The sequence below is a fragment of the Lagenorhynchus albirostris genome, chromosome 13 (genome assembly GCF_949774975.1).
Source record: "Lagenorhynchus albirostris chromosome 13, mLagAlb1.1, whole genome shotgun sequence".
NCBI classification, from domain to species: domain Eukaryota; kingdom Metazoa; phylum Chordata; class Mammalia; order Artiodactyla; family Delphinidae; genus Lagenorhynchus; species Lagenorhynchus albirostris.
Genome location: NC_083107.1, coordinates 58,293,562 through 58,308,569, shown reverse-complemented (window position 1 = coordinate 58,308,569; position 15,008 = coordinate 58,293,562). Strand labels below are relative to the sequence as shown.

The window sequence follows — 15,008 nt, the reverse complement described above, 5'->3', positions numbered from 1 at the left end:
TTTAGGGGATGGAATTGTAGTAGAAAGCCTTTGTAGAGATGGTATTTGAAATGTACATTGAAAGATATCATCAGGGCCTTCAGGTTGTACCTGCCTGTAATTAATAAGGACAATCCAACAAAGATCCCTTCCATGCTTGCACGCTTGACTACCCACAATGTGTAAATTCCTCCTATCACAATTCCCTCACACCTTCTCATTCCCAGAGTACTGATGGTTTCCTAGTTCCCCTCCAAAGGTGTTCCTCTCCCAGTATCCCCCCTTTCATCACCATTACCACTTAGACTCCTATGCCAGAATCCTGGGAATCAGCTTTGACTCCTCTCACTACCCTGTCATTCAACTACCAATCTACCTCTAAATCTAAACTCTGTCCACTACTTCCCTGGTGGTGCAGTGGCTAAGAATCCACCTGCCAGTGCAGGGGACACAGGTTCGAGCCCTGGTTGGGGAAGATCCCACAGTCCGCGGAGCAACTAAGCCCGTGAGCCACAACTACTGAGCCTGCGCTCTAGAGCCCGCAAACCACAACTACTGAGCCCGCATGCCGCAACTACTGAAGCCCGTGCGCCTAGAGTCCGCGCTCCACAACAAGAGAAGCCACCGCAATGAGAAGCCCGTGCACTGCAACGAAGAGTAGCCCCCGCTCACCACAACTAGAGAAAGCCCACGCGCAGCAACGAAGACCCAATGCAGCCAAAAATAAATAAATAAAAATAAAATATGTCCACTTTTCTTTATCCCCACAGCTACTGCCCTAGTCAAGACCACCATCATCCCTTCCATGAATTGCTGCAAAAGTCCCCTAACCTACCTTCCTGCCTACAGTTCTGCTGCCATTTAATCCAGGCTCCACAGAGCAGACAGTGATCCTTCAAAATTCATATCTTATTATCAATATCCTGCTTAAAACCTTTCAGTGGTTCCTCACTGCTCACAAGATAAAATGAAACAATTTGGTTCACAAGACCTGTCCCCACGCTCCAGACTCCAGCTACTCAGAATTCCTAAGATGCTGAGCTCCTCTTGGACTCCAAAGACTCTTTGGACCACAAACCCTTGGAACACACTTCCTCCTCATCCTCACCTGGCTAACTCCCACTTCCACTAAAATGTCACTTCCTTCACTCCCAAATATAAACATACAAGGATAGTCTCCTAGCTTCCTATTGCCATCCCAAGACCATTACTTCTCAGCCCTTTCCTTTATGGTCTATGCTGTCTTTTCATTAACTACCACCTTTAAAATCATTACTTTTTTATACAGCAGAATCCTTTTGTCAAATGCAATTCTACACAGAGCCCCAATATGTAGAAGAGTTAAGCTTCTCAGCCTAACTCAAGGAGTTTCAAAACCCTCTTCATTCAGCCTCCTTCCCTCCTAAGACACTGCTTCCCTAAAACCTAAGGTGCAGGACAATTAGAACACCATTGTCTGTATTATACTGCCTACTCAAAGGAAGAAACACAGTACAGTGGAAAGAGTTGTCTCTGAAGCTAAACAGACATAAGTTCAAATCTTGATTCTACTCATTAGTCACAAGATCTTGAGCAATTTGCCTGAGGATCCATTTCCTCATCTGTAAAACTCAGCTGTAAAAATCACCACCTTGAGAAGTCAATGGGTAGAACAGAGATAAGTATGTAAAGTACCAAGCATAGTGCCTAGAATACTGACACAAAGCAGGAAATCAATAAAATACTATCTGCTATGGCTTATCCAGGAAATGTAGGTTAACATTCAAAATCAATTAAGGTGATTTACCATAATACTGACAGAATAAAGGAGAAAAACCTTATGATTATTTTAAGAGACACAGAAAAATCATTTGACAAACTTCAGTATCCATTTGTGATTTTAGAAAACCCCAAAACTCTCAGAAAACTACAAGTGGAAGGGGAAATCCTCAATCTGATAAAGAGCATCAATGAAAACTAACATCAACCTTAATGGTGAAATAAGACATGCTTTTCCCTTAAGAATGAGAACAAGGCAGGATGAGCACTCTCCCTACTTTGATTCAACACTGTAATGGAAGTCCTAGTCAGTAAAATAAGAAAAAGAAATAAATATAAGACTCTATTTGCATATGACATAATTATGTAGAAAATTCTATAAAGTCTACAAAACAACTACGAGCAAGGTCAAAGGATACAAATCAATATACAAAAGTCAGCTACATGCTTTTGTTTTTTATTCAGACATATCATCTTTATTAAACAACTTTTTTGAGTTTCATAATGCCTTTCTTTTTCATGCATTTTCGGCATACTGAAGGACTCGATGCATATTTAAGGACTTCCAAATGATAGCAATATAAAATTTCTGCAATTCCCTCTCTCTTTCCCCTTAGAAGTCTCTCTCCTTCATCTCCCATTTGGACTAAATTCTCTCTAGGCCTGGGCACATGTGTTACCCTGCAACTTCTCTTTATTGCTCTCCAAATTTTCACCTATTGTTTATATACTTGTAGCAAACAACTGGAAAATAAAATTTTGAAACAATTTACAATAGCATCAAAAAGCAAAATATTTCAGATTAAACATAACCAAAGACATGTAAGACTTCTACACTTAAAGTGTTTCTGAGAGAAATTTAAAAGTCTAAATAAATGGAGACCTATACTACATTCATGAATCCAAAGATTTGCTATTGTTAAGATGTCAATCCTCCCTAGTTATCTACAGATTCAATGCAATTACAATTAAAATCTCACCAAGATTTTTTGGTAGAAATTGACAGAATGGTTCAAAATTTATATTGAAATGCAAAACCTAGAAACAATAAATATTTTAAAAGAAGGAGGACTTACACTACCTAACTTTAAGACTTACCATAAATCTACAGTAATCAATAGTGTGGTATTCGGGTAAAGATAAACAAAACATCAATGGAACAGAATGGAGAGTCTAAAAATATATATATATTTTATATATATTACATATTTAAATATACATTTACATTAATATATAATATATATTCATTAATTTTCACAAAAACAACAACAGAATCCAACAGGGAAAGGAAAGTCCCTTTGACAAATAGTTCTAAAATAACTAGATACAAGCATAAAAAAAATGAATCTCAATTCTTACCTTGTATCATACACAATTAATTTGAAATGGACCACAGATTATGTAAAAGCTAAAACTATAAAGCTTTTAGAAAATAGCATTAGGACCATGTCTTCATGACTTGGTGGCAGGCAAGGGGTTCTGGGACAGGGCACAATAACCTTAAAAGAAAAAAAACCTGATAAATTTGACTCCATCAATATTAAAAACTCGGGTTCATCAAAAAACACCATTAGGAAAATGAATAGACAAGCCACGGGCTAGAAGAAAATATTCATGAAACATATATCTGATAAAGGACAGTTAACCAGGATATACAAAGAACTCCCACAACTCAATACTGTAAAGAAAAACAGCTCAATTTTTTAAATGGGCAGCAGATTTACACAGACACTGCCCAAAAGAAGATATACAAATAACCTACAAGAACAAGAAAGAGTGCTCAATATCATTAGTCATCAGGATATAGCAAATTAAAACCACAATGAGGACTTCCCTGGTGGCGCAGTGGTTGAGAATCTGCCTGCTGATGCAGGGGACACGGGTTCGTGCCCCGGTCCAGGAAGATCCCACATGCCGCGGAGCGGCTAGGCCCATGAGCCACAACTACTGAGCCTGCGCGTCTGGAGCCTGTGCTCCGCAACGGGAGAGGCCACAACAGTGAGAGGCCCGCGTACCGCAAAAAAAAAACAAAACCCACAATGAGATACCACTACACACCCACCACAACAACTACAATTAAAGACTAAAAAAATAAAAAAAATAAAAGACTAATAACACTGAGTACTGGCAAGAATGTAGAGCAACTGGAACTCTCATACATTGTTGGTGGGAACATAAAATGGTACAACCACTTTGAGAAAAGGTCTGGGAGTTTCTTATAAAACTAGCGGACACTTACTCTATGAGCCATTTCTCCTGATATTTACCCTAGAGAAATGAAAACATTTCTACAACACAACCTGTATAAGAACATTCATGGCAGCTTTATTCATAATGGCCCCAAACTGGAAACGTCCCTGATATACATCCACTTGATAAACTTTTGACATGTTCATATGAGAGAAAAAAGGAATGAATTCTTCATAAACACAATCTCAAAAGCCTTTCCAAAAATATATACTGTACGATTCTATTTATATGATATCCTAGAACAGATAATATTAACCTATGGTAGGATGATAGAAGATCAGAAGAGCAGTTGCTTCTGGAGGCTGGGAGCAGGAACTGACTGAGAAGGCACATGAGGGAAATTTCAGGAGTGATAGTTATGTTCGATATCTTGGTAGAGGCTTAGGTTGTTACTGATTTGCCAAAATTCATTAAATGGTACAATTAACATTTGTGTATTCCATTATATGTAAATTTTACCTAAAAAACAAAAAGAACTGCAAACAAATACTGAACTCTAAGTTAATGACATACATGCTGAAGTATTTAGGGGTAAAGTGTACCGATGTCCAAAACTTACTTTGAAATCCATCAAAACGTAAGTTGTATTGGTGGATGAATAGGCATGTGATAAAGCAAACAGTAAAATGTAAATTATAAAATCCAGGTGTAAACTGTAAAATAATTCCTTACCTGCTCCCATTACCCTTTTCTAACTCATTGAGATTTCTAATCCATGGAGCTCTCATTTACACCTCCATTATGTCTCTTATAGCTTCACTTCCAATCATCTGTAATATCTCTATTCTCTTCGTCTCTACTGCAGCCACCTGCAACCAACTACCCTTCTCTACCCATTTACCTAAACTGATGAGTGCTGCCCGAGGAAAATCTCACAACCACTAGACCAATGAATGCTACTCCAAATTTATAACTTCCACACTCAGCACTGCTGAGCAATTCCTTTCTAATTCACTGGTTGGCTCCTTCTCCAGACTCCACAGCAGCAATTCCAAAACTGGATTATGCTTCTTAAACTCCTTACTCATTTCTCTTTCCTCACTCTATGTAAAGGATCTTGCCTTTCATTCCATCATGAACATAGTGGCTACCGAGCATGAACTACCTGCTCCCCAACCTACAAACCCATTTTATCTCACCTCCTCCCACCTCAGAAGAAAGGATGTCATCACTCCTGCCAGAGGTAGCAGATCATCATCAGTACTGCTTAAAAATGCAGACTCTGTAACCAAGTTATACTTTCCAAACCTCAGTTTTCTCTCTTATAAAATAGAGACAATAACAGTATACTGTGAGAATAAGAGAACACATGCAAGGCACTTAAAATAGTACCTGGCAAATAATTCAAGGCAAATCCCACTGCTGTGTTCCTGAGCTCATCTTGTTCAGTATCTTCACTAGCATTCTCTATCAGCTCCTTCCCCAAAGCCTCCTAACATAAACAAGTTTCCATCACCTTCAAATAAAAAACAAGTGTCTTCCCCAACTTGAACCCCCTTCTTGTCACAGAAGTATCTCTTTTCCCTTCATTTCCAAGCTTCTAGGGGGAAAAAAAAATCTGAAGAAACTCATCTGTTCTTGCTATTCTTTTTCTATGCTCTTCCATCTTCTATTCTCACACCGAAACTGCTTGGACATAAGTGACCCCTAAGCTGTCAAATCTAACTAACACTTTTCAGGCCCCTTATTTGACTTTTCTATAGCCTGATACAGTTAATGACACTTTTCTTGAAACTCCTTCCATTCTCAGCTTCTCAGACACTAGGGTCCCTTCTTTCTTTCCTTCTTAATCTCCTTTACTCATGCCTTTCCCTCTGCTCTTCCCCTACACTCCATTGTCCATTCTATTTCCCCAGTTCTGATGCCAGCCTTATTTCATTCTTATCTCTAATCATTTTCAGTGGGTGGCCTCACCTACTTTAACACCTTCTTTGAGGTACAATTAACATACAATAAATTGCACATATCTGAGCTGTATAATCCGTTAAATTTTAATATATGTATACTCTCCTGAAACTACTGGTACAATCAAGACAAATGAACATAAAAGCCTGCCCCCCAAAATAACTACTGACTTGCTTTTTGTCACTGTGGATGCATTTTCTAGAAATTTATAGTATATACTGTGGTGTTTTTTGAGGGGGCAGGGGGCAGTTTCTTCGGCTTCTTTCATTCAGCTTATTTTGAGATTAAGCAACGTTGTCTTGTATATCAATAGTTCATTCCTTTTTACTGCTGAGAAGTATTCCAATGTATGACTATATCACAATTTGTTTATTAATTCACCTGCTGATGGACATTTGGGTTGTTTCCAATTTTCTGCTGAACAGAACTGCCATGAACATTCACGTGTAAGTCTTTCATAGGATATAAGCTTTGTCTATTCTCATGGCTCTACTCACACACCTGGAAGTCCCAAATCTGTTTCACCAGATACCAACAACCAGTTGCCAGTTTGACAAGTCCACCTGGATAACCCAAAATGACTTTTAAATCAACAAGTTCAAAACTCATCTTATAATGCCACTCTTTCCACCCCAGCAGGTTCTCCTCCTACATTCTCTATCCTGACTAAAGGCACTCAAACCAGAAACTTAAGAATCCTCCTACTCTTACCATTTCCCCCAATCAATCAGTGAGTTACTAGATCCTGTCAATTCTGCATTTTAAACATCTCTCAAGTAAAATCCATCTCCACACTTCCATCCTAATTCAAATGCATATCATCTCTTGGCTGGACTATTAACCCTAGCCTTCTTCTAACTTTTCTCCTTACCTTGGGTCTCATTATTCTCCAATCCATTTTCTATTCTATGGCCAAAGTGGATTTTCTAAAATTGAAATTTTATGTTACTCCCCTATTTAAAATTCCTCAATGCCATCTATCCCCTCAAGATAAAATTCATACTCCTTAGCTTAACATACAAAAAGTTCTCTATAAATCAGTTTCCTCTCCAAACTCATCTTCTGCCACTTCCCATCATATTCGAACTTAGTCATTTCTGGATGATGTCAATTACCTTTTAATCCTTAGTGCTGAGAGCAATACTTGGTCTGCAGTAGGCACAATATGCTTATGCAATAGATAAGGTAGGACTTAGACTAACAGATATATTGAGACCTTCTGGGGCTTTTCAGGAAAAGTAGTAGTCCAGTCTGGCTGAAGCATAAAGTATATGAAAGACTATGGTAAGCAATCCATCCAGAAAAGCAGGATGAAGCCAGACCACAGATCACTATCAAGTTTATTCCAAAGAATACACACTTCATTCTATGCCCTCAAAAGACATCAACGGTTCTGAACAAGAGTGTGACACATTCAGAAGTGTCCCATAACTTCTGAAATTTGAAAAATAGATAAAGGAGAGGTGAGAGGCAGTGAACTCAGTAAAGAGGCTACAGCAGTAGTCTGGGAAAGGGGACTCAAGAGCAGTGGGAGTAGGGGGAATAGATTAAAAGAACATGTCAAGGGGAATGAAGCTACAGGCTCTGACTGGGTGTGGGCAGTACTAAGTCATCAGAGATGACTCCAAAGTTTTGAACCAGTCAAATAAAATAATACAGCTAATAGATCAAGAAGAATTCTTTTTTAATAGGTGAAAGGGAGGGAGCTGATCGTTTTGTTTGGGTTTTCCCTACCCTTTCATTCAAATTTAAGTGCCAACCAGGCGTCAGGCACTGTATACATGGAGGATAAAACGAGGGTAAAATATCGTCCCTGTTCCCAAAGACCATCCAATCTGGCTGGGGTGGGGAACGTAAACAGGAAAAAAATAGGAACTTAAAATTCATTGTTAAGTGCTAGGCTAGGGTGCTAAAAGAATATTTAGATTGAAAGAAAGACTATCCAACTCAGGCCTGAGGATCTGAGAAAAGATCTGAGGTCTAGAGAGTCCAGAAGATGAGTGGTGTTAGGCCAGGCAAAAGGCCGTGCAGGTGAAGAAAACCTGGATGTTCAAAGAGCCTCAGGTTAGATAACACAAGCTGATGCATCTGCAAACAGTACAATAAGTCGAAAAGAAGATATGGAGATATCCACAGGAAATGTCTAACAAGCAGATGAAAATGCAGGTTTTGAGCTACCAAATATATTTTCAACCTGTCTTTGGTGGCTTAAAATCATCTTTAGTGCGTATTTTATATACGAATTGGGAGAATCTCACACATCAGCGAGACTGTGTACACTTCCACCTTCTCCCATCACTTCTACTGTCAAGCAAGGGTATCTCTGCTTAAAGTCAAACCGGGTTTATATAAATAAGCAAAGAGGACTGGTGGGGACTGTGGAAAATCTTAGACAGATGCCTTGTCTAAAGAAGGCAGCCATTTACTCAGCTCCAGCAGCTTACTGCCTTGCTTGAATGCTGGCCCAATGTGGAGAGATCTTCCTATTCTCCAAGAAAAGCTCAAAATTCAGATTTTATGTAATATCTCCCATTTGAAAATACTGGCATCTGATTACATTAAAAATAAAACAACACTATGCCAGCCAAAAAAAATGCTTTTGTGGACAGATTTCAGCATGGGCCACCAGTGTGGAAGAGTTAGATCTGGTCTGCTAAATCCTCCAGTGCTCTTTTCACTATCTCATAGGAGCCTCAACTGACAGGGTTTCATGGTGACTCCCATGGGATAGGAACTGCTTGCTTCCAAGCAAAACAGCCCCAAACTGATAGTGCTTTATTAGTTCTTTTATATATTGTCAATAATTTTTGTCTCTTCCCCACCCTGGTCAGGATACCTGCCTCTAGCATCACTGAGACTTCCTACTCCCCTTCTATTACAACCTAAGATGGCAAGCTAGCAGGTAAAGCAAAAGTAAACAGAGAGCCTGACAGGATTTCTAATGAATAAAGCAGGTAAGGCATATGGCAAAGATTTGGTTTTCTTAGAAAACAATTATCACAGAGATATCTGTGACTAGTCAGATACCTGAGCAAAAAAGTCAGTAACTTATATTTGAAATATATGAGCAATTTCTACTAACAAACCAAATAGGTTCCATTGTGAGCTACCAAGAGGGGGAGAGGGAGAACATCGCAAAAGGGAAAGTAAAAGTTGCTGGCCTTTGAGAAATATCAGATACCTCTTAAAACACAGGTTTTTTTAAAGTATAAATGTTTAAAAGAAAAGGTACACTATAATCTCAACTCTCAGTGAGGAATAAAAATATTTTAAAATCAGATAACATGAAACATTCTTCGAGCAACAAGAAACGGGGCTTTAGAAACACTATTAAAAGAGTAAAGCTATCCCTATATTTATAAGAGGTAAAAGGGAAACAAAATAATCTGACAGTTTTTAATATTCATTCAGAGATCAGTTGCTGATGTTTTAGTGTATTATTAAGTCACAACGTTGCTTCAGAAGCTCTGAAAATGTAACTACACTTCCTAATTATACTAAAACGTGTAAAAGTACAGATCACGGGATATATAAGTTTAGATAACAATGTGGCAAACTCGAAGAAACACAGAAATGTTAAAATTTCTAATCAACAAACCGAATGACAGTACCAAGACTTTGAGAGAGAAAAGAGAGACGTGGGGGGCGGGGAGGGAGAGAAAAAGAGAGAGAAAGAAAGAGAGAAAGGGAAGGGAAGGAAGGAAAGCAAGGAAGGAAGGAAGGAAGGCCAGTGGCATGTGCACCCGCCCCTGTGAATCGGAGGAGTCGGGGAATTCAGGGGAATGAAGAGTGATTACAGAGGGCGAGCAAAGCAGGCCCTGTTCCTGCTGGCAGGCGAGCTCTGCAATTACTTAGAGCAAGCATTATGGCCAGAGCATTCTGGAGCCCACTTAGACAAGCAGACTGGACACCTAAAACCGGAGGCTGACAGCAGCTCGGGGAGAGGACCGAGAAGGCGGAAAAGTGGCCTGCTTTGACCTCCACTGAAAACGGAGGCTCCTCCAACTCTCGTCTCTGAACCAGGGGCAGGGGCAATAAGCTCTCAGCGGTTGGATTCTTCGGACAAACTCTCTCAGGCTCCCTGCGGCCTTCCCACACACCACACCGGGTTAATGTCAACACGGAGAGCCAGCGGGTGTGAGGGAACCTCTCGGTGTGCGCCGTCCTTTCTGGGAGGCGGTGAGACCGGGAAGAAAGACGACTCCGCGCGCGCCCCGCCTCCCAGCCCTTCCCCAGCCCCGGCCCGGCGCCCTCGCGGGGGCTGCAGCCGGGAAGCGCGCTCCTCACCTTTTTCAGCGCAGGCACCAGCAGCCCCCGCCACTTGGGCGCGTTCTCCTCGCTGAAAAACTCGTACGGCAGCTGCTGCGCCTGCATGGTGCCCCCGGGGCGCCTCCGGGTTGGGAGAGGGGCGGCGGCGGCCGGGCCGGGGAGCCGCGAGAGGGCGAGCTCTTAGCGCGGAACAGGGCCGCGGCCCCACCGGACGGCCCGGCCCCCTCGGGGCGCCGAGCGGCCGGGCTAGCCCCGGAGAGGGAGCTGGGTGGCGAAGCCCGCGCCCGGCCACCCACCCGACACGGACACCAGCCGCGAAGAGCGAACGCAGCCCGGAGGCGGCGGCGGTGGCATCCCGCACCACCGCCCCGGGGCCGGGCCCCCACTCCTCCCCGGCCCGCTGGCGCCGCCCCGGGTTGCCCTCCGCCGCGGTCGCCGCCCGCCCTCCCGCCGGGGCTGCGCTCCCGGGCCCGGCCTGGCCCCGCGGCGGAGCCGGCGGCTGGGGGAGGGCGTGTGGACCGACACTCCGGCCGCGGCGCCCGCTCGGCAGGGACCCCGAAACGCGAGTGACCCGGGGTGGGGCGGAGCTGGGCGCGGGGTGTACCGGGGGAGGGGAAAGGCCCGAGGTCGTTGTTGGGGAATCCGGCTGCCTGAGGTGCCGCCGCGGCCGCCGCCGACGCCGGTGTAGCGCTAGAGCTTCCTACTAGCGAACTGAACCTGCCTGCTACTGAGCATGCGTCGCCGGGCAGGGCCGGTTCGCTCCGGGTTTTCCGGCTCCCCAGCCAAGGAGGAGGGAAGCGCGAGAGAGCGAGGGAGGGCTCCCGGCCGGGCTGTGGCTGCGCCCCCGAGGGCTGCAGGGGGAGGAGCGCCAGGGCCCCGAGCGGTCGAACCCCCGGCCGAGTGGGGCCTGCGGGGTGCGGTGCGAGCTACGGTGAAGCGGCCCCCATTGTGTGGTTGGGCCGAGAAGGATCCCACCCCTCTCTCGGAGTCCCTGGGCCTTTCGTTTCGGAAAGGGGTGTGTGTCTGTGTACTTTGTTCCCGAGCGTGAAGATAAGGACTGCCCAGAGCATGCAATGTATAGTAAACAGGCTGGACAAAAGATAGGTGCCTTTCTCACGAAACCTACAGCATAATAGAAGTGATCGCAATGTCTCCAAACGGTCTTTCCACATCACCAAGAATAAAATGTGTACGCGTAACGTTGATTTTGTGTGTTTTTAAATGCAATATGTTCATCTTTGAAACCCGTTTCAAATATGAACTCCAATAACCACTTACCTCCAGTGGAAATTGACACCTCTCCTGCAGATCCCAGGAACACTTTACTCAGTCCCCTCTCCGGGCATTTAGCTTAACGTGTTTTTGTGTCTCTACAAGGCTCGTTCAACCAGATAACAAACTCCTGGAAGGTAGATCTTTTTCACCAGGGTTAGGGGCTCTACACAGAATAGGCACTTAGTGAATGTTTGTGGAATGCTGAAGGAGCATTATCTGTAAATTGTTCCTCCATCCCAGGGATGCAGGTGTTTGCTTAACAGTAGCAATGGGTGGCTGGCGCCTCATGGTTTACCATTACCACTTTTTGAGCATAATCTCATTTAATCCTCGGAGCAATCCTATTGTTTTTACATCACAGTTTAAAGAACCAGCCTGAGTTGAAATTGATACTGTACCCTGCTATTTCAGAGAACAATAACCAGAATCACATAGATGAGAAATGTTTAAGCAGCGGTTCTTAATCTCTACGGGACCTCTTTGAGAATCTCATAAAAGTCTTGGTTCCTTTCCTTTAAAGATGTACACATATGATTTACATTTAAAAGTTCTCCACACTTTCAAAGTGTTCAGAATGACATTTTGAAAATCATCCATAAATCCTCTGGGTAAAAAGAGGTAAAGTAACCATAGCTTAGAGAGGGGTTGGGGGTAGGAGAAGGGGTCTCAGAGGAAAATATGACAGCCATTTTCAAATCTCTAAAGTAATGATATGAAAAAAATATATATGTGATAGGGTTTTGTGTGATTCTAAACGATTTAATTAAGATCAAGCCTCTGCCCCAAATTATTCCTGGGCTTCCTACTGCTCTTAGAATACTTTTCAAACTTCCTACCATGACCCACAAAACATGCATCTAGCTACTGTTTACATTCTCAACTTTTTCTCACCATTCTCAACGTTGGCTCACCACATTCCAGTCACACTGGCCTTCTGTCTATTCCTAGAAAACACCATCCTCTTTCCTGCCTCAAGGGCTTTGCTCTTCTCTGAGCCTGTAACTCATTCTGCTCCTGTTCACTTGGCTGGTTATAAACGTCACCGCCTCCAAGAGGCCTTCGGTGATCACGCTAAGTAGTTTCCACCTATACTTTTCTCCCATAAGCTTTGGCTTCTTTCTTCGCAAGCATAAACCACGGCCTTTAATTATTTTTCGTTGTTGGTCTCCCCCACCCCCCGCCGCTCCCACCATCTGGAATGTAAACTCCAAGATCAACAATCTTATGTGTTCACTCTAGCTCATCATTTTATCCCCAGGAACTACAGCACTTGGCACATAGTAGGTTCTCAATAAATACTGTTGAAGGTATAAAAGTTGAATGGCGGAAGCTTTCAGGAAGACTACGTAATCAGAGTTGTCCTAAGAAACGGGTGATCTTCTGGGGTGTGCAAGTAAAAACCGTACATTCGCTCTCTCGGGACGACGGGGAGGGTTAAGAGGTGGGACTTGATGACCTCCAAGGTCCCCTTCAACTCCGAGTCTCTGATTTGACTGCAGAGGTAAACAAGTCCTAGAAACATGTATTAAAGCCCGGCTGGGCATGCTTAGCGGCCGGGGCAGGTTTTCACTAGTATGAACGTTTTAGCTGCAGACTGACAGCAAGCAGCTGGAGGGAAACTGCAGAGAAGAGACTCGGCTCTTCGCAGCTGAGAGACCTAAGGGGAGTGGTGTTGGGTTCGGCGTCGCTAAGGTCAGGGAGCAATCGAGCGCCTCTACATCGTTCGCTGTATCTCTTGAGCCAAATCAAAATATATGGGCGTGCTGCGAGAGAAGACGACCGTGGCGGACTCAGAAACTTGCTAGTGGAGACATGAAAGCCCCGTGAGCCCCTCAGCTGCAACCGCGGACTGTGGCGCCGCGGCGCAGGCGCAGAGGTTCCTTTCGCGCCCCACCTTCGACTCTAAAGAGCCAGGAGCCTGAGCGGACGTGACGCACGGGGGCGCGTCCAGGCAGGCTAGCCGAGGCCCGAAGGGGGAGCGTCCAGGCAGGCTAGCCGAGTTCTGAGCGCGTCGAGTCAGAACACGGGCAGCGGGAAAGGAGGCGGGGAGGACTTTTGGGCTGGCGGCGCGCCCCCTGCAGGTGGGAGTGCAGCACTAAGCGCTTTGCCTCGCGCCGCAACCGGACGCAGTCACAGGGTTCCCTGCCTGGGTGCAGCCGCAACGATCTTCCTGAAGCAAACTTCAGATGCAGTTACTCTCCCATTCGAGTCTCCACTGTCATACCAGAATAAAGTCCAAAGTCCTTAGTTTTGTATTCATGGCCTTGTACAATGGGGCCACTACTTATCTTTCCAGCTATATCACTCACTCAAAATGAACTACTATTGCCTCCTATAAACCCATTATTTCTGTCTCTTGTTTCTTGCCTATTCTGTTCCGTCTGCCTAGAATGCCCTTCATCATCTTCCTCCAATCCCACCACAGCTTCACCCCACCTCCCATATACACGCTCACCGTGAAACTCTTATCCACGCTGTCGCCGCCAGCACATATGCCGCCTTCTTTCTGAAGTCTTTTTCAGCCCGCATTTAGGATTCCTCCCCTTAAACTTTAGAGTCCAATAGGCATAAGAAACAGCGGTTTCAGCCATCAATAAAGTTAAGGTCTTCTCTACCAGCAGCATATCCTCTCAATGCTTCCCCTCACCCTTTCTTCCCAATCCCCACTTTCAATTCCATTTCTCCAATTACGTCCCCAGAAAAATACACCAGAGAAAACAGTGGCTGATAAAACCACTGGATAGCCATCCTTTATCACCTTTAGTTAATACTTTGATCCTCCCTTCTCTCTCTCTCTCTCTCTCTCTCTCTCTCTCTCTCTCTCTCTCTCTCTCTCTCTCTCTCGGGCAAAGATGGTGGGGAGCAAGGTAGGTACAATTAGAAGACATGATCAAAAGCTCTCCAAGATATTTAGGACTATTCCTGGAATTTTTTTTTTCAGGATCCCGGCAGAGTCCAGTTTTTGGCAAAAGTCTTTTTCCAGTTGATTCAAGTGGTAATGGCTCCTCAAACTGATTGCACCCCAATCCAATTCAACTTTCATTGAATTCCCAAGTTTGTCATGGAACTTGATAAACTGGTTCTAAAATGTATATGGAATTAAAAAAAAAAGTTCTTCTGTTAAAGAGCAAGGTAGGGGAACTTGACTTGCCAGATATGAAGACATTACACAGCTAGAGTAATTAAAACAACGTGGCATCAGAAAAGGAACAGACAGACATACCAGTGGACCCATCTCATTGCGGTGGCTTCTCTTGTTGTGGAGGACCAAATACACAGAAACAATTCATGACACAGCAAGCATTGCAGATGAGTGAGGAAAGGGTATAGTGCTCAATAAATGAAATATGCACAGTTGATAAATACATATAGAAAAGTGAAATTACATCCCTAACTCACACCTGACACAAAACAACCGCATGTGGATAAAAGACTTAAATGTAAAAAACAAAATTATAAAATTGTGAAAGGAAAATAAAGAATATCTTTATGAGGCTTCCCTGGTGGCGCAGTGGTTGAGAGTCTGCCTGCCAATGCAGGGGACACGGGTTCGTGCCCCAGTCCGGGAAGAT

General features: G+C 43.8%; 1 protein-coding gene across 2 annotated transcripts in view; it reads right to left on the bottom strand.

Annotated features, from left to right (window-relative positions):
• The window catches only part of SOS1 (SOS Ras/Rac guanine nucleotide exchange factor 1), a 157,337-nt gene extending 146,934 nt beyond the window's left edge, over positions 1–10,403 (bottom strand). The window contains exon 1 of one of the 2 annotated variants that reach the window (XM_060168550.1): positions 10,180–10,403. In XM_060168550.1, coding sequence (XP_060024533.1) covers positions 10,180–10,266 — 87 coding nt within the window. In that variant the 5' untranslated portion in view covers positions 10,267–10,403. The remainder of the gene's footprint in view (positions 1–10,179) is intronic. The other variant, XM_060168551.1, reaches the window with a different exon arrangement.
• Positions 10,404–15,008: the final 4,605 nt, after the last annotated feature.